Source organism: Mugil cephalus, chromosome 3 (assembly GCF_022458985.1).
Source record: "Mugil cephalus isolate CIBA_MC_2020 chromosome 3, CIBA_Mcephalus_1.1, whole genome shotgun sequence".
NCBI lineage: Eukaryota > Metazoa > Chordata > Actinopteri > Mugiliformes > Mugilidae > Mugil > Mugil cephalus.
The window spans coordinates 16,201,787-16,226,001 of NC_061772.1; the positions used below are offsets into that span (position 1 = coordinate 16,201,787).

The 24,215-nt window shown below is 43.4% G+C and overlaps 3 protein-coding genes and 1 long non-coding RNA gene across 6 annotated transcripts in view; 2 read left to right on the forward strand and 2 right to left on the reverse strand.

Annotated features, from left to right (window-relative positions):
• Positions 1 to 13,616, forward strand: part of LOC125005145 (granule associated Rac and RHOG effector protein 1-like) — a 29,995-nt gene extending 16,379 nt beyond the window's left edge. Inside the window, exons 3-14 of the mRNA XM_047580193.1 lie at positions 2,932 to 3,144; positions 3,829 to 3,969; positions 4,206 to 4,301; positions 4,395 to 4,556; positions 4,667 to 4,825; positions 6,281 to 6,378; positions 7,006 to 7,131; positions 7,268 to 8,394; positions 9,720 to 9,885; positions 10,793 to 10,930; positions 11,117 to 11,192; positions 11,447 to 13,616. Of these exons, the coding sequence (XP_047436149.1) occupies positions 2,932 to 3,144; positions 3,829 to 3,969; positions 4,206 to 4,301; positions 4,395 to 4,556; positions 4,667 to 4,825; positions 6,281 to 6,378; positions 7,006 to 7,131; positions 7,268 to 8,394; positions 9,720 to 9,885; positions 10,793 to 10,930; positions 11,117 to 11,192; positions 11,447 to 11,824 (2,880 nt within the window). The 3' untranslated portion in view covers positions 11,825 to 13,616. The remainder of the gene's footprint in view (positions 1 to 2,931; positions 3,145 to 3,828; positions 3,970 to 4,205; positions 4,302 to 4,394; positions 4,557 to 4,666; positions 4,826 to 6,280; positions 6,379 to 7,005; positions 7,132 to 7,267; positions 8,395 to 9,719; positions 9,886 to 10,792; positions 10,931 to 11,116; positions 11,193 to 11,446) is intronic.
• Positions 13,617 to 13,739: 123 nt separating this feature from the next.
• On the reverse strand, positions 13,740 to 14,948 carry ss18l2 (ss18, like 2). 2 transcript variants are annotated; one of them, XM_047580206.1, is made up of 4 exons: positions 14,796 to 14,948; positions 14,341 to 14,417; positions 14,150 to 14,234; positions 13,740 to 14,045 (listed from the first exon to the last, which is right to left on the reverse strand). In XM_047580206.1, the coding sequence occupies exons 1-4, from the start codon at positions 14,862 to 14,864 to the stop codon at positions 13,983 to 13,985; spliced, it is 294 nt and encodes a 97-aa protein (XP_047436162.1). In that variant the 5' UTR covers positions 14,865 to 14,948; the 3' UTR covers positions 13,740 to 13,982. The 2 variants fall into 2 exon arrangements, with proteins under 2 accessions (XP_047436162.1, XP_047436161.1); XM_047580205.1 differs by having other exon boundaries at positions 14,115 to 14,234.
• Positions 14,181 to 18,174, forward strand: LOC125005150. Its single transcript, XR_007112422.1, has 2 exons — positions 14,181 to 14,262; positions 15,963 to 18,174. It is a non-coding gene; the product is annotated as an uncharacterized LOC125005150 (long non-coding RNA).
• Positions 16,509 to 24,109, reverse strand: lsm14ab (LSM14A mRNA processing body assembly factor b). 2 transcript variants are annotated; one of them, XM_047580201.1, is made up of 10 exons: positions 23,795 to 24,109; positions 22,969 to 23,132; positions 21,716 to 21,866; positions 20,850 to 21,044; positions 20,529 to 20,606; positions 20,165 to 20,341; positions 19,604 to 19,760; positions 18,931 to 18,957; positions 18,473 to 18,713; positions 16,509 to 18,383 (listed from the first exon to the last, which is right to left on the reverse strand). In XM_047580201.1, exons 1-10 carry the CDS (start codon positions 23,916 to 23,918, stop codon positions 18,363 to 18,365), a joined length of 1,335 nt encoding a protein of 444 aa, XP_047436157.1. In that variant the 5' UTR covers positions 23,919 to 24,109; the 3' UTR covers positions 16,509 to 18,362. The 2 variants fall into 2 exon arrangements, with proteins under 2 accessions (XP_047436157.1, XP_047436156.1); XM_047580200.1 differs by having other exon boundaries at positions 16,509 to 18,386; positions 23,795 to 24,108.
• Positions 24,110 to 24,215: the final 106 nt, after the last annotated feature.

Below are 24,215 nucleotides of genomic sequence, written 5' to 3' on the forward strand. Positions count from 1 at the left end.
TCACACTCACTTTCCCCAGTAAAGGGTCTGGCTCTCAGGAACACTACTCTTCTAGATTTGCGGTACAGATAGTGCAGGTGTTCTCAGAAAGTAAAACTATGTGTGTATGTTGGTGATTGATTCGCGAGTCGCCTTGTTTGGTTCTAAGAGGGGCCAACAACGGCTTGGCTTCGCTGTGCTCTTTCTCATATTTTCCATGACTGTGTGGAATACTGCACAGCCAATCACATGTGTTATCCATTATCTCGTGCTGTAGCCATGTCCTCATTTTTGCTGTAGACTTTGTAACATTCAGAGTAGGTTTTGATCTCGTTGTCAGCCTGTGTCGGTGCTGGTTAGTTATCTTCATTAGGATATGCCGCGCGTGATGAGATCAGCCCTTAGTGCTCGTTACCAGGCTATATATATATACACATACACACACACGCCGCTTGTCTTCTGTTATGTATTCATTTTCTGTTTTGCACAAACACTGATTGAGTTCTGATTAGCTGCCCAACGTCAACAGGAGGAGCGGGAATTTCTCATCTTGTGCGCCCTGGATCCGAGCCTGTGTTTATCAAGTCTCGTAGAGAAGGCTGGCAGTAGGCGGGGAGGGACGGGCGGTGTCTCGTCCTACTTTAGGCATCGTGCGCAAGTGTTGTTGTTGTTGTTGTTTGTTTTATAGCAGTTGTTTTGTTGTTGTTGTTTTTTCTAATGGATTCAGAAAGGGCTGATTGACCCGTCATTGTTTTAGCTCAGGTGTTGTACAGACAAATTTTTACACAAGCCTTAATTGGCTCCAGACCTTCAAGGTTTCCAAAGATTTTTTTTTAAGCCTCTAATCGTTTCCCGTTGCACCACCTGTCGAGATCTGTGATCTGTGAAAGGCTTCAGCTTCAACTCTGCATCTGTTAGTCCAATATATGTTATTTGTATATCACTATAAACATTATTAGTATGAGGACGTTAGGATACTGACATTAGGTGATAAGATTTTGAAGCGGCGCTCTGCCCCTACGACCGCCTCGCTCCAGACTATTAGTCTCGTTGCTCTCTGTTCCAACACAAGCACATTATTTTATTTTAGTGCCACAATAAGGAATTGATTCAATAAATATCACATGATATTTCAGCCGTAACCCCGCATCACTAGACAGGATACTGACTCAGAAGCACAGTTGTGTTTTTCTTGGTTCATCCTTTTTTATATGGCTTTCTTTGTGCTGCGTATGTCTTCTTTTCTACACAGCCCCTTTACCCACACGCACACATAGCTTAGAAGTACGACAAGACAAAAACCCCTTCACAGTTGCGCCTTGAGCTCTCAGCAGTATAGCATGTTTTCATCCACAACATGTTTACTTGTGCAAATTTATTTGCAGATGTCCCCACACACAGTCAGTTTCATGCTTTTCTTTGTTTCAGCAGTTTCATTGTTAGTCCCTTCAGTGGGTAGGTTGAGCAATGTAAAAATAAGGAACAGTTTTGACATGAGGTGACATTTTCTCTTCTAACGCTGTTATTTTAAAGTTAAGACATTTCACAATGCCAACTTGTGTTTATGTAATGATGGGATATTGCCAGATATTGGAAAGGGATTGGATGGTTAAATATAATTCAGGGAATTGAAAATAGGGAAATAAGACCCAAGAGGGCTGCATGCTGACGATTGATGCAATTTGATGCCTTTTGCTCAAATTTACTAAACAGAATGAGAGTGAATGAGGCAGCAAACATCCAAAGTCTTATTTTTTTTTTTTTTTTTTTTTTTTTTTTTTTTTTTTTTTTTTTATCAGGCATACCAAAGAGCACGGTGGATTTGCCGTCACGTCCTCTTCTGTAGTTGTTATGAAAACAATGAAACTTCCAACACATGGAGCATTTCAGCCTCCAGCCATTTACACGACTTAGTTTTGGTTTCCATGCGTTGGGGTGTTGAGGAGCGAAAGTGGGTCCTGTTGTTCCTGTCTGCCATCGGAAAGCAGCAGCATATTTCTGTCTTCACAACCCGGGCCTATCCCTTGAGATATTTTCAGCAGGTACCTGAAAAAGAAAACCCAGTGACCATGGCGAGCCCTGTGGTGTCCTGTTTCTCTTATTTTGCTAACTGGACGACCAACAGCCTCCTACCCTGAACTGTTCTCTCGACAAACAAACACACACTAAGGCAGGCGGCTCGGTAGATGTACAATGTATGTGTGTGTTATCCTGAGATATTTGGTAAAACTGAGTCCGTGTTAACTTTAATTACCAATTTTAAGCACTATTTTACACATTCATTTGTCAAAACAAACAGGCAGTGTATGCGTCGCTGAACAGATAAAACATGATAAAACATGAACACTGACAACAAATACAACATTTAATCCAGTCTTGTTTTCATCTTTCACCTGAGAAGTCAAATTGTACTTATTCTCACAGGTTTGATATTTGTATACGGCACAAATGTAGAAACACAGGCATGTATGTTTAGTTAGCTGAAATCTGCCCAAGCAAAAAAAACAACAAAAAAAAACAAAAAACAACACATGATATGATTTGTGACACAAACGGGGCTTTCCCCTTGTGGTATTGTCTGTTGCAGATGGTTGGAAAACAAAGAGATATTTTGTTTCTGCATCTTTTTCGGTGAACAGACCTGGAGATGTGCAAAGCGTTGGCGTTAGAATAACTGGGGTGTAATGTGGTCAGTGATTAACTGACATCATGTTTAATTAGAAGGGGAGTGAGAGTTTTGTTGTTGAATTAGCGCACGCATTTGGTTATTCTAAGTGTCAGCTGGCCTCTAGGCACAGTGATACATGATAGGACATGGTAGTTTTGTGGCCTGAGGAAATCCATATTGTTCGGTGTCTAAAACCTCCTGACTGACCTACTCTCACATGTTAATGGCGGATGTTCACTGAAGGCGGGTGGTGTAACCAGTGGGCCCTGTTGTCTCTTTTCCAGGTACTGGGTCGGTGCTTCCTCACGGTGATGCAGGTCCATTTCCAGTTTCTATCACAGGCTTTGCAGAAGGTCCAGCCCGTGGCTCAGTCCTGCCTGGCTGAGGCCCTCGCCCAGGCCCAGGAGCGCTGCGCCAACGCCCGCTCCCAGAGCTCCGACCTCGGGCCCCTCACAGAGCTGGAGGAAGCCTCCCGCTCCTGGAAAGGTGCAGCAGAGGTATGCAACCTCTCCCTTAAGACTCTTCGAGGTTCTGGGCCTGGGAAATCTGGTTTGTCTGTGTGAGGTGAAAAAACGGACCGGGTACACATTCCTGTGAAACGCCAGCAGTTTATGATTTCCAGCCTCAATTTCCTATTTCCTCTTTAAAGGGCCTTAGCTTGTCTGTGAACCTGCATTGCTATGCCGTGTACACCCTGAAACTCTAAGCCCAGCGAGGCAGGCTGTTTGTAAAAACACCTTACCTAACTAATCCCCGGGCTAATCAGCCCTTCTGACCCATTTTGAGCTTTGTTGTAAAGTATATCGAGAGGCAGAGGGGAGTGTAGTGGGTCGAGTGATCTTTTAAGTCCTGGCATGCAGACTGTTGGCTCTGGAGGAAAATGGGCATGGATAGAGGGGTACAGCAGGGACTCTATTTCAGAAGACACACACACATTTCACCTAAAAAAAAACATCCTTTATGTCTCTGTTTATGTTGGAGAGGGTAGTATCTCCCTGTAAAACTTGTAAAGTTATCTACTAAGTCTTATAAGAGCAACTTTTTATTATTCTTCTACCACTCATTATAAACAAACACTTTTATAATGCTATTAAATTAGCATCGGGGTCAGATTTTGCTGTTGCTGTATTATAGCTGTTGCTGCTTTCACACAACCCTGATCTGTGCTGCCGTGTCCTCAGGCCACAGCGAGGCTGAGAGAGAGGGGCCGGGACGGCTGCCTGGCAGGCATCCAGGTTCAGCAGCTCTTTTGCTCCAACAACACCACCATCCCTGAGCACCAGCTGAAGGAGCTCAACATGAAGATTGACAGTGCTTTACAGGTACAGTGTCAACCAATGGCAAAGCCAGGCGACTACAGGTATTCCAAGTCCAGTGGCTATAAAAGAATTAGACTTTTTCTTGAGAATATCAACTTGGTCTCGCAATCAAATGTACTCTAATTTTTATTGGATAATACCATGGTGCGACATGTGGCTAATAATGACACTGCAGTTTATAGAGAGGTGTAAAATCATAAAGATAATGCACTAAAGTCATTTTGTTTCTCACTATCCAGGCCTATAAAGCAGCATTAGAAAGCCTGGGCCACAGTGAGTACGCACTAAAGGCAGGCTTTCATCTCAGCCCCAAAGCTGTGGAAGCAGCATTACAGGTGAGTTCAAAGGAAAAAAACAAAAAAGAAATACCGGATCGTTGTTTCTGCTGGCTGTCATATTCTTACGTGTTTGTGTGTCTGTGTGTAAAGGGCTGCTGCAGCGAGGCGGAGGCTCAGCAGGCTGGCAGGATGCAGACCACCTCTCAGCCCATCCAGTGCGAGCTGCCCACCATCCCCGTGCAGATAGGCTCGCATTTCCTCAAAGGAGTGTCCTTCAACGAGTCGGCGGCTGAAAACCTCAAACTAAAGACGGTACGGTCCCGGGCACGGCGCACTGGTGCCTCTGTTGTCTCTAGTGAACCATCAGCACATGTTTGTGTTAGGCCGCTTTGTTCACGTCCCCTCGTGTTTTCTATCCTCAGCACACAATGCTGCAGCTCATTAAGGAAGCACTGGGCCAGAATGGAGTGACCCCCAGGGACGACTCTCCCGTTACCGAGGTCCTCAACCAAGTCTGCCCATCCAGTTGGAGAGGAGCCTGCAAGACAGCTGTCCAGCTGCTGTTTGCCCAGGCTGGTCTGGTGAGACAGAGGGATTTCGCTTTACTCCGAAAAACCCCGGTTTATGCTAATGAAATCTTATTTATTTTTGCATAAGACATACTTTGTTGACACCCATCACCGCAGTGCAGTTGATAGCATAGACGAGTGGATAGAAGTTGCATACCTACATGAACAGGCCTGTTGTACTTCACTGACACTTCTGGTGAAATTACCAAACCCTTTACCTCTCTTTGACTTGGGGTTTGGCAGCTTGCGCCGCATTGTTTGTCGGACTTGTAATGGAGATGAACAGATCTGTCTGCTCGCTTTGAGGCATCCAAGAGGTGTAAACAAACACCAGAGAGACACAAAGGGAAAGAAACATTCCTGCAGCATCTGAGTAAAGGATAGGCTCGCCTGGACGGGTCTGCAAACACAACTCCCCCCCCACCCTCCTGTAGAGAAGGAGAGTCGGAGGGAGGGTCAGCGGCAGGATTCTCCTCTGAGTAACACTGTGTTTATGCTCCAGTGTTTATTTCCTGTGTGGTCTCCGTTGTTTTGTGTGTCAAAACCGGGAGCGTGTTCTCATTCAGCTTCGCCAGTCCCGTGTTAACTGTAAAACAATCTCTGGATGATTAACGGCCACTTCGCATTAGCTCCTTATCTGAGCCTGTCACCACTCGACCCAGAATAGATCTCATACCCCGGACACGTACACTCACAGTATCCTCCCCACACACTTGCATTTACTCAATCAGCTCACCATACACAACTCCCTCACACACAGAGTATCTCTCATCGCTGTTTTCTTTTTATTCGCTCACGTGATGCTCGCAGTGTTCAGTTTCTGGCAACATTAGTCACGGAAAGCGACTCCCTCTGCTCTCATAATCATGGGTTTTGGAGTCCGGGGAAGAAGATGACCCGGTCGTCCTCTTTCTGCTCCTGCTCCTCTCTGCCCCCGGTGACCTTGTCATTCGTGTTTCGATGTGGCCGACCGCCCGCGTCTGTGTGGGACTCGCTCACACGGCCAAACCCCGGTTTTCCAAGGATACACCTGCTTTTTAATAACAATAGGGTAATTTCCTACAATACAGGAAATGGGACTCCTCCCACATTCCCTCCCTCTCTGCGACCCAGCTCCAACAGTCTCGAGGAGCCAAGGCCACTTTCAAAGAACTTGCAAATATATTTGACTTGCAGCTGGCAGGAAGGCTGGCCTGTTTGTTGTCACTGGCTGATTGAAAGCATTCGGCTTCCTCACCTTGAAACGCCTCTCGCTGCTAGGTGGAAAATGAATGCCAGACCCCAGTGTCGTGCCCTCAGCTGTGTTTCTACATCATATCACGTTGAGTAAAATGTAGAAACATTGTATAAATAAATATTCTGTACGCTGAAGAGGTTTTTGGCTTGCTTGCACTTGCAGAACACACGCACAAACAACGGTTGCCTGTCAGGAGATGCTGATAAAAGTGTGTTTGTGTGGCACAACAGGTGGTCGTTGACACAGCTCAGATTGAGAACAAGGAGGCCTACGCTCCCCAGATCACTCTGGAGGGATCCAAGGTGGTGGTTCAGGTTCCCTCTACATGGTGAGTACATCGAGACACTTAGGAGAGTGTTTATGTTCGGCATGAAATCCTCCGTTACAGTAACAAATGATCACAGCCCCCACATTCACACCAGCTAAGTTGTGATGACGCATGCATTTGATTGTGCTTCCAGTATGCACTGAAAACACTCCCCTAAAGCAGACGTTGGGAGGATCGGATGTTCACAACACTCCGAAGAGAAATGTGGAGACTGTTTGTCATACTTAATTTTACAAACTTGCCACACAAAACTGTTCTGCACCTTCATAGTGTCTTGTCCGCACATTTGCACATACCATGCTCCAGTGGTGTATAATTAAACCGAGGCACTGCCGTCACCGCATCTCGAAAAATAAACATTTTGTGTGTCTGGTCTGCGTCTTGCGTCTGTATTATTAGATTTTATTGTCATTACTCACGACTGGCTAAAAGCAGTAACTGCAGGAGTGTAAACAACACTAGAAACTACTGTGTGGACAAATACAGGGTGAATTTTTAATGGGCTGTTTATGTCTATTTTTATTCATCGACTTTCGTAAATACACAGCTATTATGGATATTGCATTGAAAGTGTGAGATGTTGAGTTTGTAGTTCATGCTTTCTGTGGCGGGTGTTTATGTGTCCAGGTGTCTGAAGGAGGACCCAGCCACTATGTCCTTGCTCCAGCGGAGTTTGGACCCGGAGAAGACACTTGGTCTGGTAGATGTACTTTACACAGCAGTGTTTGACATCAACAGGTGGAAGGAGAGAAAGTGAGTGGATGTTAAATAATAATGGTTTAACGTCTGTAACTTCCATTAAAGTGAGATTTGTACCGTTTACCTAGCTGTCTTTAATTACTTTTAACACTGCGTAATCAACTGCTTGTGTTTCTCCCATCCACCAAAGAGAGCAAGCCTTGCCCACCATTCAGTTACAGCTGCAGCGTGAAAGTCCGGACTACTGCAGCCCGACGGACCTGCAACCAGGAACCAGCTCCAAGACCTCCAGTGGATTACCCAAAACGATATCCAAGCTGACTTCCAAGTTCACCAAGAAAGTCTCATCCAGCTCAAATAGTGGAGGCAGCTATTCCATCCCTAGCACTCCATCTCGCAGCATGCTGACGTCCAGTAGCTCTGAAGACAAGGCCAAGAGCCTGGGCCACAGTGACGGGAGGCTGCAGAGCATCCTGCAGATGAGCAGCCTGTCTTGCGCCTCTGACCCTGCCCAGCAAAACCATCTGGCCAATGGCTCCGTGTGTGAAGACCAGGGGATGAACCTGCCCACTGACCAAGAGATGCAGGATGTCATCGACTTTCTCTCAGGATTCAACATGGGCAAATCCCAGCAGGCCTCCCCCCTGGTCAAGAGGAGGAACTCCGTTGCTTCTGCTAATCCCGCCGAGCTGAAGCCCCCGAGCGGTCCTCCGCCAGCCTCGCAGTCCATTTCTCACAACGCCCTCCAGCCCCCAGCTCAGACCCTGCCTCAAGCCCAGCCTCAGCCCCAGCCTGCACCATCAGTGCAGAAGCAGCAGCCTCAGCCACAGCCGCCTCCTCCTCAGCAACAGCAGCCACAGCAGCAGCAGCAGCAGCAGCAGCAGCAGCCCCCTCCTCCTCCGCCTCAGCAGCCCTCCCCGCAAGCCTTGCAGTACTACCAGCACCTCCTGCAGCCCATCACTCAGCAGCAGGCACCTCCTCCCCAGCTTCCTCCCCAGCAGACCCCACCCCAGGTCCTGCCACAGCAGAGAGTAACAAGCAAGTGGCTCGGCACTTCCGGACAGCAGGCCCCGCCGCAAGGCCCCCCGGCCGGGCTGTCTCCCCTGGGTCCCATCGGCCAGTGGGGATCCCCTGGGCTGCCAGATTTGAGCTCGGACCTGTACAGCCTGGGCCTGGTCAGCACCTACATGGACAGCGTCATGTCAGAGATGCTGGGTCAGAAGCCACAGGGGCCCCGCAACAACACTTGGCCAAACAGGGACCAGAGCGAGGGGGTGTTTGGAGTCCTGGGAGATACACTGCCCTTTGATCCAGCAGGTAAGACCCACCCTCCTTTTCAACAGGTCCTGTATAGGTTGATTCTAAAACCAAATGTAAGCAGTTGAATCAGCCTCTTGTATAACAGGTCCTTTAATTGACTTCTGATTGGTCTGCTGACCGTGTCAAGTCCCGACTTTCAATGTTACTCTTGCTAGGTTTGACAAACAGGGGATTCCCAGGTTCATTCGAGTAGAAAAACATTGAAAGTTGTAGATTTATCTCGTACTGAAATGCAAATTTGTTGTTTTTTATAAAAAAACAACAACATACAGTTGACAACTGTGGGTCCAAACTGAAATCTGGCGTAAGGACTGCAAACGTTGCCACGGCCTCTGACGTTCGCCGTCTCACCTGCACGTTATCGCTCGCGATTTTCTGCAGGAATGGAGCCCCGGGTATCTATTGTGGTTGGTGGTCAGCAGACCAATCAGAAGACCCACAAAAGATCCATTGTTGGAGCGAAGAATGATTTCATTCTGTAGCCCGGCGCGGAGCTCAAACTTTCCATTAGATTTTTCCGTAGTGGCTCAGCTTTTATTTTAAGATAGGTCTCGGCCTCGAAAATAACAGGCCGCTAACACAAAGACACAGTTCTGCCATAAAGAAATGGGATAATGGTTGAAACGTTGTTGACAAATGAAATTATATTATTAAATCAGATTCATTTTGGGTTACAACTCCTGCAGCCATCAGGAGACACTGCAAAAGCTTAGCAAATGACTCCCAGTATTACAGTTATTAGTTAGATACAAGGAGACTAATGTTAATGAAAACATTAGGCAGGATTCTTAACATGGGTTTCCAGCTGACATACGAAATTTCTCCTTGAAAGATTATTATCATGGCACATATTATCGGTACATTAAAATAAAGCAGTATGATGACTGGACTGTAAAGTGTCAGGCTTCACTCTGCACATTCAGTACCTTGTGGAAAAAATATGCTAACTGCCCTTACGGTACAGTTCACGTAGCAAATGTATTGATGCACTTTATCAGTGCTTATATGTCATCTTGTAACCTGTCAGTCAGACTGTTGTAATTAATGTAGGTCAGCTAGGATGAGCGGCTGTTTTCCCCCGCATGTGGCCTTGTGCACAATTTATGCTGAATTTAGCTTGTGTCAGTTTCTATTTTTACAGTGCAGCAGACTCTTTTGATTGCAGCCGAGGCCCATTGTGCAGCGCTGACTTACAGCCATTGTAATTTTTCTGCTGCGGTAGACAGTCTGGCTAAACGGATTGAGCTCCAGGGAGCGAAAGAGAAAAGCTGAGGGCGCCAGAAAACTCACAGTTGTGTTTATCCTGTCCCGTCCATGCGCAGTTGGCTCCGACCCAGAGTTTGCACGTTACGTCGCCGGCGTCAGTCAGGCCATGCAGCAGAAACGGCAGGTGCAGCACATCCGTCGCCCCAGCAACACTCGCAGCAACTGGCCAATGCCCGACGAGCAGCACAGGACCTGGTCCCACCCGGAGTACTACAGTGAGGGGTAGGCGTCCAAACATGGCATCCGACGTGTGTCCCTCAACTTACTACACCACACAGTGTCGTTTTATCAGTGAGATGACACTGTGCACATGGTTCATTCAGATAAATGTTTCAACATAAAATCTATAATGTGTTGTCTACACATCAGTCTAGCTCTTCCACTCTCAGCATTAGGCTTCGCTTTGGAAATGAGATAAATGAACGTGATGCAACGTTTCACGATGTATTGAAACCAAGAAAACACAACACATTGCTCCACTTTTAGCAACACCACACGGGCTAGGGATTTTAAGATTTTTACCGACTACTTTTGAGGCTCCCCCGTGGCCAGGCTCCAGATTCGAGCTCAGATTTGCTCTCCTGCTGCCAAGGTGTGCGCAGTGTCTCCAGATAAGCAGCTGCTGACTGTTCCTGTGTGTTAAGACTAGAGCAGGTCATGTTTTTTTTTTGTGCTGAGGACACCTAAGCTCTGGAATAATCTGTCTGAGGAGCTCGCACTCACGCTGCCGACATCTCCTTTAAACAAAACATTTATGTTTTTGCTGATAACTGAGGAGCAATGGTTTTATTTGGGGTTCTCAATAAATCTTTACAAGACGCTGTTGACATTTTCCATGTTAATGTGAGACTCCGTCCTGCTTAGAGACTAATACGGGGAGGCAGGCAGAACTAAATAGTCACAGCTTTTACATTAAACTGGAACCAGGAGAATACAGTTATGCACACCTCTAAACTTTTCAGCTGTATTCAGCTACGTCCCTTTTGCCCCACTGATCATGGCAAAACTTTTCAGTGCTGTTAATGTTTAGGCATCGTCGGGTAAATTTGGTGCTGTCATACCTTTGAATACCTCCCTGTTGAGAGCATAAAGGACGGGCCGCTTAAACCTCCTCTCCTCGTGTCCTCAGTGAGGCCGTGAACAGCAGCTGGTCGGCCAATCAGGGCGACTCTGCCAGCTCCAGTGATGAGACTTCCTCAGCCAACGGTGACAGCCTGTTCTCCATGTTTTCTGGGCCAGACCTCGTAGCGGCGGTCAAACAAAGGAGGCAAGTATAACTCACACTTACGGTTAGCTGAAATTTGTTATCACACACCAGTGAATAGGGAGTATTTTATCTGCGTAAACGGTTCCCGGATGGATGCGTGGAGGATTTGCCGTCATGCTCATTATCTGAGAAATAACTCTGCTTCTGGCGCCAGCGAGGATTCAGTGTCAATTTCTGTGTCCTCAGAAAACACAGCTGTGGCGAGCCGGAAGTGTGCACGCTGCCTTCGCCTCCTCTCCACCACATCAGCGATGACAACCAGGTAAAGTATCAGTGAAATCAAAAATCCCGATTTATTTTTCTAGCTTTAAAAAAAGGCACCACGATTCTTTAGTGAAGGAAAGTTGATCTCGAACCGCTCTGTCCTCGGGGCTAAACAAATCATTTGGCCGTGCTTTAGTCATGCACAATCATCGAGTTGAATTTGTTTACAACAAAACGCTCTTGATTTTTTTTTTTTTTTTTGAATTTTTGTGTCTTTTCATTGCACATTGACTTTTATCATTTGCTCCACAGGACAGCAAAACTAAAACCTGGCCCCCCAAAGCGCCGTGGCAGCACTCCACCCACACCCACACCCACACCAACACCATGCCCAATCCCAGCTCTTCCTTGTACCAGATGAACATCCCTCCATCTTCCCAGTGGAGCGACTCCATGCAGATGCTGCAGTCTCCTGTGTGGTCCACTGCCGGTGACTGCACCCCCTCCACGGGCATCTCCTCTGGTTTTCCCTTCACCCAGCAGCAGCAGCAGCAGCAACAACAACAACAACAACAACAACAACAACAACAACAACAGCAGCAGCAGCAGCAACATAAACCCATGACCAAGGGCTTTAAATCCTTCCCCCTCAAACACGAGCACAGGCCCTCCTACCTTCACCAGTACTGATGACCGTCTAACGTGGAGCAAGTTGACGGTGAAGTGCCACGGAGGGACCTGCAGCTCCGTTACATGAGCCACTGAGTGGGTCCAGCAACGGCCATTTCAGTCCACGCCCACTGAATTGGAAGATTTCAAAGCCTCAGAGGCAACGCTAAGTACACACACTGGCTCGACATTTTTGTATCTATATTTTTCCATGTCAAACACCCCCCATTTGAAGAAGAGATGTATTTTGAAGTTTTTTGAACTGCCATGTTTTAACTACGAGGGGTGCATGCGTCACGCTGGCAGCAGGTAGTCTAGTGGTCGTTTCTCTGTCTGTTGAGCTGACGTCTCCTCAGACAAGAGCTGGAGACGTGCACGGCCGTCACCCACTTGCTTCTGCAGCTGAACGTGTGTGTGTGTGTGCGCGTGTGTGTGTGTATGTATGTATGTGTGTGTGTGTGTGTGTCTAAAGGAGGGGGGATCACAATGGGGCAGGGGCTTGAAACGCTCTCATCTTGCCCATAATAAGTATACTGTGTCTACATAGCTGTAACTGCCAAATCTCATGCAAGATGACCCAGAATACAGCTACCATCTACTGTTTCATAGCTTGTAAAATACTGAAGTTGAAATATAAATATTTAGTTCTTTTTATTAAGAAGCTTTGAGCAGGCTCAGCATAAATATAGTAAGTCACAGCAGAGGTGTAATTTGAGAGAAATACACTACTTTTTCAACAACTGACCAGAGTTAAGAATTATCGCAGTAACTATGTGCCATGTTGGTATTGATAGCACTTGCAGAACATTATTTCCAACCAAAGCGTTGTTCAGAAGACGAATGGTGCTGAAGAGATGAGAGGCGGTGTGAGATTAGTGAGAAACGTGAAGTTACACGCCCTTCTAGTTGAGAGCATCAGGAACTTCTTCCCCTCCTCTCTTATTGGCAGTTGTTTGATCCAAATTGACACTAACTCCCTGAAACCTAACTTTTCCTCTGTTTAATAATACAATATTTTTCGTGTACAATTATTGACAGTATTAATCTTATTTTTGTATTTTCTTACATGTTATACCATTACTGTATGTTAGTATTCTTGTAGACATATTACATAAAACATTATTTTCCACCTCCCAATATGTGAAAAAGCACATTTTTTTCCTACAGACTTGGACTACACCATCTATCTATAAAGGTTACCAAATATGCCATGCTAAACACTAAAACATTGTGTGATGAGGGTGTTTTTTTTTTTGTTTGTTTTTTTTTCTCGAGCCCTTGTTTCTTCGGTTTCTATGGCAATGGGCTGTATTTAAAAGCCCAGAATGTTATCTTTTTGTGATGTTTGCGGATGCCAATGTTGCCTGTATTTATGAAATGACACCATGTTTTCAGAAAACTAACATACTTAACATGTTTACAGAGAATTGTTTGCTGTATATACATATAAATATATATCTTTTTATAGTTAATGTGCTTTGCACAATCAAGATATAGGGTTTGTTGCTTTTTTTTGTCTGTGTTATCTCCCTAACTGTTGCAGCCTTTTTTAAGACATCATTACAGACCTTGGACTGTAACTGTTAGCTTCTCCGCTGTGTCAAATGGTTTACTAGTGGCTTCTACAGAATATTGAAAAAAAAACAGAAAAAGGAAAAAAAAAAGTAAATAATAAAAACGTGTTGCCCTGATAGAAGATATGAAGGGGGACAGCTTGGCTTATGTTGCTTATTGTTCTCTTGACCTGGCAACTGAATCTTTCCAAGTGTACCAGCAATGCAAAAAACGAATAAAAATGACTAGCAATTTCAAACGCTGTTTGTGTAATTCTTTCTGAAAAGTTACACACTTTCCATTGTAATTTCTTGTTGAAATCAAAGAGACAACTTGTGCATTTACACAGCACGGACGTAATTCAGAAATAAACACTCACGACTTATAACAAAAGTATAAAAAGTGTTTTAATGTACTTTACTGTGAATGACAAACCACATTGTGGTGGATAATACAGTCTCTATTTGTACATAAACATCCAACACTACACTGCAACCGTGACCCCTGAAAGGATCACGTTACTGTATTAACAAAACAATAAATACATCACCTTGTGCTATAGAATCATTCTCAATAATGTCACAGAGCACACGCCCCATCCAAAATGCACCCACGGGAGGTGCAATCATCGCGTCCCTTCACGCCCACTCATGGCCGGTGTTGGTGCCGAAGTGTCACTAGATGTAGACTGGAGACAGACAATAACACAGTGTTAGGGAAAAAAATGCGCCACTTCTATTTGGAACACCATTCTTACAGTGGTGAGTCATGCAACGTGTGGCTTGTCTTTACACTTGAAGAGGGAGGTATGTTGTCGGGGGAGGCGTCGGCTATGGTTGCCAGATAGACGATGTTGCGGTGCAGGATCTGCTGGTATCTGTTGGAGAAGTTGAAATACCGACCAGGTGAGACACACACACATCACATCACATCACAGCAGTGAGTTACATCAGTGGCAGGACACTGCGGGTCTCTGAACTTACTGTACACACTCCACTGCTCGTCCTTTCTGCATGTATTCAGTGATGCATCTTACTAACTGGTCGTTTTCATCCAGCAGCTGGGAGGAGAAAAAAACAAAACGTCAAAAAACAAAACGTCTTAGCTAATATTGTGTTTAACAAACAAAACAATACAATCTAAACTTGGATAGGCGTTATCAATCGTCTAAAACACTAAAGCTAAAACATGAGCATAATCAGTTATTGGAGAAAAGTACTCAATAAATGTTGTTTTATTTTGTTTTGTTTGTTCAACGTATTGTTTGTTGCCTCTGGCTCAGGTCATTGTATGTGGGGACTTGTCCTCAGGTGACTCGCCCGGATAAATAAAGGTGAAATAAATAAATTAAATTGTGCTAAACGCTAATGCTAGTGTAGAAATCTCTGAGCTAACATCGAGTTACCAGCTTCCTAAATGTAATTTACTAGTGTATTACCCTCTGTATCGTCTCCTGGTTGATTTTCGCCTTTCCTCGTAGTTTCTTTGGCACAAAAACAATCGACATATTGTAAGTAGCTTCAGTTATTTGTTTGTGTCTGCACAGAAGGGCGGCTTCTTCTTCTTGATCTTCTTTTTTGTTTGCCTTCCGCCTTCGTCTTCTTCGTCGGAGGATTATTAGAGGGGTCGTGTGGTTGTTGCGGTGTTACTGCCATCTCGTGGACACTTGCGGCGTAACAACGCAGAGGTGGTAGCTACAATATTATTGACTAAATTTAGGACTAGTGTGTTCTTAATTACAATTTGATGATATATATTATATTGTATTCTGCCTTGTTTTATTCAATTAATGGTCGGCGTAGGGCTCAGTTTCAGCCAGCATTGGACTCTCACTTGTGATGTTCACTTATGACACCTTCAGGTAAAAAAAAAAGAAACTTTCCCCAACACTTTATTTCAGATAAAAATCTTTTAAATGTCTTTATCCTGGGTCTATTTGTCATCCTTGATACCAGAGGGACTTTACTGATGGAGATTGGAGGACGGGGTGAGGAGCTCTCAAGACAACTTGATTTATCTCTTGACTGCAATACTAGACTATGCACACTGATTTGGAAACAGTGTATATATACAAAATAGCAGGTTCCATTTTGTCCCATGTGCTATAGTCATTTTTCTGTTGAATATTTATTTACCAAAAAAGAAAAAAGGTGGCCCCTGTAGTATGTGTTCTTCTTGACACTGTTCTTTCTTTTTGATTGCAAGAGAAGACTTTGTTCCCGTACCTTGTGTTCGTTCTCTGGCTCACAGTCACATGCTTGTTAGTTTAAGTTATGATTCTAACATCGTCGTAGGTGTGCGAGTGAATGTAAATGGTTGTCTGTCTCTCTGTGATAGACTGAAACCTGTCCAGGGTGTACCCTCTTATCTAATGGCAGCTGGGACAGGCCCTCCAGAGGACAAGTGGTTAAAATGATCAGAACTATTGTTACCTCTATTCTCTTCCTCTATCAGCGTATATGTTGATCCAAAAGTCACATTTGCAGTCAGATCAGATCTGTCACACCTGATAGGACTGTAGAGTCTATATTGGTCAAATTTATTTGGTATCTTTAGTTTTTCTTAAGAACTGCAGGAAGTCATTTGTCTTTTCTCACATTTACAGATGCATTTATAATGATGTCTTCTGACCTCGCTTGTTATATTTTTGAGATTGTGACCGAATACCAACCAGAAAATGTCAGTGCCTTTCCTGTTATAACGCCTGGGAGTTGAGGATGCCGTCATTCTCCTGCTCACCTGGATACACCGGCTACAGCACTGTGAGGGTCTCATTCTTTGACTTCTCCGGTGCTTTTAACACCATTAGTCCGACTCTTCTGGGTGAGAAGATCAACGCTGTAAAGGTCGATGTCCCCCTGGTGTCCTGGATCGCTGACTACCTCACTGGAAGACCACAGAATGTGTGGCTGCAACCTGCAGCTTTTTTTAATTTTTATTCTTTATATTTTTCTTAAACTGCTTTATCCTGTTTGTATTTGACTGTCACCTTGAAACTGTAACTTTATAGGAGCAACGGCAACAAAACTACTTCCTGTATCGATTAATAAAGTATTCTGATTAAAGTTCAGACTCAAGGAGGCAGAAATCACAGTTTGTGTTTTTATGTGAAAAATGTGACACGTGTGGATTAAAGACAGTGGCAGACATATAAATTGAACAACTCTTTATTTTTTACGTAAAAACTCAACTTTGCCAATATTCAAGAAAAAATTTCCTGGTTTACATTTCCAGTGATTGGAAGGAGTAGCAAACATATGAAAACTTGTCAGTTTTGAGTAATTCAATAATACATTTAGTCCCATATTCAATTTGACTGGTACTGCAAAAGCCCATAGAAAGTGATGGTTCCTACAGCTACCCTGCAGTGATCAGCTGCCTGCGCGTCGTCTGGTTAGACAGCGAGTTATGAACTGGGCTGCTCTTGTTCTAAACAACCACAGCTACAAAAAAAAAAAAAAAAAAAGCATCTAGTTTTCACCTTGTAGTGCTATCAATTCTCCTGTCAAAAGTCAACCTTCAAGTTAAAGGGAGAGCTGTAAAAATGATCCACTCTGAAGGCACTCCCTAAAGCACTAATAACTCTGAGCCAGAAAGAAAAAAATATACCCCACCTCCCCCACACACTGGCACCACATCCAGTTCTTGTCCCTTTGTCCGCAAATCAGTTAAAAAAAAAAAAAAAGAAGAAATTTTACTCCAGAGAACAATTACATTAACAACAAAGCAACAAGGAGAGTGGCAAATGAGCCAGAGGGCTGATATTTATCAGAAACGCTGGCATGAACTTATGCTTCAAGACATCATCTAATCCATTTACACGATTCGCCATATCCAGTAACCAATCCCTGCAAAACTAGAAACCGAGAAGCTTGAGCAAAAAAAAAAAAAACAACAACAAAAAAACCACAACACAGTAGATGATGCTACTGTCAGACAAAAGAAAGAGCTTTAACAGACGGCTCAGTTTGTTCGGGACACAGAAATGCACTGAAATGATCCAACACATAATTCAGCCCAACCAAACGCTCACCTATTCTTTTTTGGCAAAATAGCAGAGCATCGACATCTAACATGTTATGGGTTTCCTTTCTTAATGATACCAATAGCGGACGCCGTTCTCACGCGCACAACCACAAGAATGCTTTAGTTTAGTATTCAACTATGTAAACATGTCCAGTCAACAAATTCTTCTAAGGCTAATGCTGTAAAACAAAAATCAGTCCAATGACCGGCTCTCACTGGTGGCCTGCCCTCATCAACAGGCCACCAGAGTCCGGCTACGGCAAACCTAGAGCAGGAACACAACGACCCAAAGGAATTCACTACATCTCCTAAGTACATCTCTAAAAACTAGAGGCGAGTTTGTTTGGTGGGCAACAACAGTCGGAGGGGCAGTAACAAAAAGATGAGCGAGATAATACATTCATTATTTAGAACGGTTGTTTCTGGATTCAATTTTACGACTTTAAGGAGAATGAATGAAAACTTATAATGGATGGGGGAGAAAAAACAAAAAAAACACTGAACACTGGTAACCAACCAAAGCCTGAAGAGAATTATGGTGCAACAGTCCGTTCTGTGAATTTTGGTGGCAACATATATCAAAAACGGGGGCAAAAAGATAAAGCTAGCGATCACATTAAGCGTGATCCACTCACAGTATAAGAGGGCTTCCTGCACACAGCTTCCTATATCAAAGACAATTTCAGTAAGAAATTAACTTGATGCAAAAGTACTGAATTTCTCCAAAAACAAGGTATTTACATGTGTTCAAGTCCATCTGGTGACTGGTTCAAACAAAACATCTGGGGCAATAAAACAAAACAAAACAACAACAACAAACAAAACAGAAGTCATTCTCAAGTGGAGAGTGATGTTCCCTCTGAAGAAGTCCGTGGTGCTGGTGACTGACAGGATGTCTTCATTCTTCTGTCAAATGTTGAGACCAAAGAAAATTTCTTGACAAGTAGCTACAATTCTTTGTGGACCTGTTGCTGCGTTACTATGCAGCCACCTTGTTATCCTTCTGAAAAATACCAACAACAGAGGTTAAAAATCACTTTCTCTTTAACGATACGCGACACCTGAGCTCATGAGGCCGATTAGATTTACCCTGTATTCGAAATCAGAGAAATCCCGTCCTCCTCTGCCGCCTCTGAATCCGCCTCTGAAGCCGGGGGGTGGGTTCCGGGGGGGCCCGAAGGAGCCTCTGCTCGATGACCGGCCCCGGCCTCCGCGGGGTCCCATGAAGCCTCGGCCGCGGAAACCTCCTCTTCCTCTGTTGTGCCTCAGGGGGATGCCAAAGGTCTCGGCGTTCATTCGTCTCTCCTCAGCCCAGGTTGGCCTTCGATCCCTGACACACACAAACACACAAGGAGATCCAGCGTTTAGACTAAAAAACAAATGACACATGGAGGCAAGAAAACGTGGAAATTTTGGCTGTAAAATTACAAATTTATCTCAGGATCAGAAAGAACTACAAAAACTAAAATCACACCTGCAAACACAATTAATTTAGTAGTGTTTGCATCCTTGTTATTCTACACAGCAAAAACAAATATGTGACTTACCTTGAAAATCCTCTTTCACCCGTTTTACTTTAAAAGATAAAAACAAAAGTGTGTCAGTGTTATTCATCGAGTACAACTCACATGCTCAGGTTGACAAAAAACACAATCAGAGGCATCAGATTTTTGCAGCACAGACACTCGTCCTCCAGTGCATTAGGTACACTTTACATTAGGTGCATTTTCAGAAATTTTAACAGTCCTGCACTAAATCAAATCTTCCTGAAAGTTAAAGTATTGAGGGTTTATTTTAAATAACAGATCTGTTTATTCAACTCATGTCTCCATTGTGAAGGCTGTGGTTTGCAGAATTATTGGATTATATTGTGTTATACTGGAACATGTTTCTATTATTTAAATACTGACTATTTCATTCTAGTCAGTGTGTGAAACTAAAGAAGACAAACTCTCCAGAATGATCATACGGTTAAATTATTACTGCTTCAACATGAACTGAACATTTTTACAGTGATGAAGATTTAGTGCAGGACTTGTATATTTTCACTGGTGTACCTAATGTTTTGGCAATTGAGTGCACATCACCTGGGGAAACACTGACGGCCACGTAGCTAAACTGAATGTTTCTGATGCATTGAAACCATCAGTGCGTCACCTCGTTATAAGAACAGACAAAACTAATGACAACAACATGGACAGTGTGAACATAGTCTGGTACCTTAAATCATCACAGGACAGGTTATCAAAGAAGGACTTGGACTTGTCATAGTAGCAGGAGTTTATCACAGCCTCCTCCTCCTCAGTGGTCCCCTCAGGGGCGGGATGCTCCGAGTCTGCACTCTCCTCCCCGTTCAGTGCCTTTTCAGTTTTGTCATCTGTGACAGAAATTTCGAAGAAAAAGAAAAAGAAAACACGACACATCTTAAAATCGGAAGCATTAACAGTGTTTTAAATTCATCTAAAAATAATCCTAATACACCTAAAAGCTTTTACATTATGGGAAAGTGTCAAACACTTGGCATATTTGTCTTGTGTCTGAAACTAAATACACTACTGACATAAAATCTACTTTACTGCCACAACACAACGACTGATTATCTAAACGCAGCCATAAAGGGAAAATTTCCTCATTCCTCCCATCCATAATCTGACCCTAGTTATGTAATTCAAACATATTATTGCATCCTCTTTCAATCCAGTTTGCTCATTATTTTCTGGATATGGGGCACAGTTGTTTTGGATATGAAACGTTTCAGTCTGTAGTGCGTTAAAGCGGTACCTCTCAGTTTGAGCTTGTTCTGGAGCTCCTTGTCAATCTCGTCTTTGTGAAACTGAGCGTTGGCAGTTTCAAAGTCAAAGTCTTCGTCGAATTTCATGGTGCCATCCCTGCGCACATTCACTTTGCCTCTGCTGCGGTTTCCTCTTCCCCGACCACGGCGGGTAGACTGGACACCATCTGAGAGAGAACGAGAAAAATTAAACCATGGTCTGTGCCGTCACTGTTGACCTCATAGTAAAAAAAACAGAGAGAAAAAAGGAAGGGATAATGCCAGCAGAAAACAGATGTATGAATGTGATGGCATTATTAACTGAAGGTGTATATATATATATATATATATATATATATATATATAAAAACGTACAAAACTGGCGCTTGTTGGGATCCCGGTTTTCAAGAGCATGTTCATTGTCTGGCTGTGGCACTTTCTGGACCTCAGGAGCTGAACAGAAAAAGACAACATTTGCCATCAGTTTAACTTCAAGTTCACTGCTAATAAAAACACAAGTAACTTGGCCTTCAAAAACAAGTGTGTTCAGTTGTAAACTGTATTCTATGTGTTTGTTAAATATACTAAACACAAGCTGAACCTCTAAAGGTTTGTGTTGCTCTGGAAACTCCTACAGATTAAGTTAAGTTGAATGAATTTAAAGATGAACACTGACCACACACGGCTTGTCTTTACCTTTTCTCTGCTCCAGGAGGTCCGGGGGCCTCTGGCTAACAGTGGCCGTGCTGGTGGTCCTGGGAGTTGCAGCGCTTGTCTGAGCCCTCTGTCCTATGGGTGCAGGTGGAGCTGAGGCAGCCGACTGTGAAGCCTGCACTGCCTGCTCCACGGTGGGACCTTTGGTTAAAGAGTCCAGCTTGGGACTAGAGCGACCTGCAAATAAGAGCAAAGTCAAACAGAAACCGGGTTATTTTCGTTAAAACAGTACTGAAAGTAGCTGGTATCAATGCACTAGTTACGCAACAGTTACACTGTTACAGTGATTGACAAGTGTCACAACCAAAGATCTACAGCTTTGGACAACTTGAAAATGAACATTTAACTACAACAAAGTCAGAAACATGACTCTTTGTTTATAATATACCAGACAAGTGACATCACAAATGCCTTTTCATTTAAGCACATCTAAAGAACAGTCTATTAGAAATGGGCTCTACACTCGTCTCAGTTCACATTGTGTAGGAGGAAACCAAAAGGGCAACATGCAGCTGTGCTCTAGTTAAATGAGCAGGAATCACGTGTTCCTCCAAATGAGATTGAAAGACATATGTTGCAAAAACAACATATGTTGTTTGAAAACTGTTCAATCATTTGTGAAGCGACAACAGAGAATATTGGATGGACCACGGTGGCAAATTTAAGATAAAGAGACTATAAAAGTGAGCGTGTCTTGTCACATAAGCTGCTTGTTCCTTCTGAGATTTATCACAACTTAAGTTTATACTACAACTTGTGTGGGACTCATTGATGCCTTATGTGAATCAATGTGGTGTCCGTCTACTATATGGCTTCACTTATTTTCAACAACTATCACTGCTACTCACCTCCTGCTCCAGCAGATCCAAACTCCTGAGCTCCAAGAGGTGTCGCTCCAAACTGGTTGTATGACGGGACAGGGGGCCTGCTGAACGGAGCATAGGGTCCAGGAGGCTGGAATGATGGGGGGGCTGAAGCATTTTTGGATCCAATTGATGACTGGAAAATTAAATAGAAACACAGGTGATGAAACATGACGACACCGACAATTAAAATACCATTGAAATTTACATGTTTAAAAAAAAAATGGAAAATAAAAATGTATTTTTGACCAATTAATTTAAGTCATGTGGAGAAAGACAATACAAGCTGCGACTGTCATTGTAATGTTGTCAGTGGTACAACAAAATTAGGAAAATGTGTGATAAGCTTTATAAATATATTTACTGTAATAACTGAATAATCTAAAATGTGCGGAGCGGATGTTTAATTATACATGTGGTGTTTAATTTGCATATAACAAAATGGCTCTGACTGCAACTGGATGCATAACTATTTCATTCACGGCTCAAATCATCAAATCATGACTTGAGTGTTACCAAACTCATGTTCTAGTAAAAAAATGTGTCCAACTAGGCCCCGCTGTGCAATGTGTGCTTCTCTGCAACTGATTGAAATACTTACTTAAAATACTTCTGTCATAATAATCACATGTGACATTAACGACACTAATCATCATTTGCATTGTATTAAGGTCGGACACTCTTATTGCTTTAGGATTGTGCACGCTGGCTTATGAATATTTTTAAGTGCTGAGACAAGTCCAAATGGACGTCATGAACAATGTGTGAATGAAGCTGAGCAGGTGATGAGAGCATTGTTCTAATGTTAAAGCATTTTGGTTAATTTGTTTTCGTGGTTTAAATCATCACTTCCAAATATTCAAGACGTAAAAACATTTTGACTCAAATCTATAATTGTGAGACTTCCAGCATTTTTTTTTTACCCGTGTGTTTTTCATTCATTTCATATTTAATAGGGATGCAGATATTTGTTTGGCCTCCATTACGTAATTTTCTTGCAAAGCTGTGATAAATAAAAGTGATCACGTTTGGCAAAGGTCATGACCAGGTGTGACTAATAACGTTAATGACGTCCTATTTAAGCCATCACTGTTCACGGAGAACCAGGACTCAGAGAAGAAGATTTTCCAAGAACAGGAAACATCAAAATGTCCTATGGTTTGTACATAGAATACACAACAAAATGCTACGTAGTCAGGCGGGTTTTTAGTCGTAAGAAATAACACAAGTTCACTCACTTGAACTATGGCAGGGTCTTGAGGCAGGCTGCTGGTAGCTTTGGGTGGCTCACAGACGGTTAGGTCTTTAATATCGCTGCCTCGGAAGATGATGTACTCAAACACTTCCTCCCGAGGTGGAATAGGTCTGTCAGTGGGACGGTCTTCAGTGCCAAAAGAGCGAACTGTTGGGGAAATTCACAAGATGATCAAAACGATCTCACACTATGACGGCAAGGTACACCTCTGCAATAATGGTCAGACCTTTACTCTGTTCAAATAACTTCCAGTCACAGTCATGCTTTTGTGTATGTATAATTAAAACAAATGGATATATTTTTAAAATGCATTTCATTTCATTGTTTTACAATGAAAGAAGATGCTCATCAACAGACAAACAGGTTAATTCAACAGAATCCGTTAGATAATAGTTAAATTCTTTTTCCAGACTTGATTTGCACGTCAAACTTACATAGTTGGTCTAGTCTACAGGACTTTGATTATTATCACTAATTAAAAAAAAAAAGACCAAATTGCCAAAATAAAAATTTCAATGTAATTCAAATAACTAATAAGTCCGGACTGGAACTTCAATAAGAGATGTGTCTACTTCTAATGAGGCATTTAGATTTTTTTTCTCGGCCACTTTTTGCTTTGCATTCAACGTGAACCCAAATACAACATAAACAAAGGAGCCTTAACTCCTGCTCCACTTAGCTTTGCGCTGGCTAACATGAAGCTAGCTAACACAACCAACTACGCAGAAAACAAATGCGGTTCCCCGTCGCCCCATGCCAACCCGTAGCCCTTTGAGTGTTGTAATGCACCTCCTGGTGACTTAACTTACCTTTAGCAAGAGCTACTGTCGAGTTTTCTGTGTCAATGGTGTACAGAATTCCTTCATAGCGGATCTCGGCCTTTGAGACGAGGCTAATTTTGCTCCCAATGTACGGCGTCCCTCCTCCGCTCATGTTTGCCCTCTGCTTCTACTGAACCACTTACTTCCAAGGAATATATTTGCTGTCAAACGAGAGGTCGAGCGTGTTGTTTTCAGAGCTGTTGTTTCAAAGCCGCGTCACATGAAAGAGTAAGCAACTCCGTGAATCAGACTCGGTTCCTCCACGTCTGGTTTCTACCACGACATGGCCGTTTTCATTTTCCTTCCCCGCCGCAAAGGATGCTGGGAGAAAGGTGGCGGCTTATTCTTATAAACAAGCGTCCTCGTCCTGTCCACTGTTTCCGTTACGCATTAATACAAACCTGTAATT

Bases quoted from the DNA above. Each gene is read 5' to 3' on its own strand.
- ss18l2 (XM_047580205.1), bottom strand. From the start codon at position 14,864: ATGTCGATTGTTTTTGTGCCAAAGAAACTACGAGGAAAGGCGAAAATC. The intron at 14,418-14,795 runs GTAATACACTAG...TTCTCCTCCCAG, and splicing joins ACCAGGAGACGATACAGAGG to CTGCTGGATGAAAACGACCA. The intron at 14,235-14,340 runs GTAAGTTCAGAG...CTTCTCCAACAG, and splicing joins CGAGCAGTGGAGTGTGTACA to ATACCAGCAGATCCTGCACC.
- lsm14ab (XM_047580200.1), bottom strand. From the start codon at position 23,918: ATGAGCGGAGGAGGGACGCCGTACATTGGGAGCAAAATTAGCCTCGTC. The intron at 20,607-20,849 runs GTAAAGACAAGC...TTTTCTGTTCAG, and splicing joins CCTCCTGGAGCAGAGAAAAG to CTCCTGAGGTCCAGAAAGTG. The intron at 18,958-19,603 runs GTACCAGACTAT...TATCTTTTAAAG, and splicing joins CTGTCCTGTGATGATTTAAG to TAAAACGGGTGAAAGAGGAT.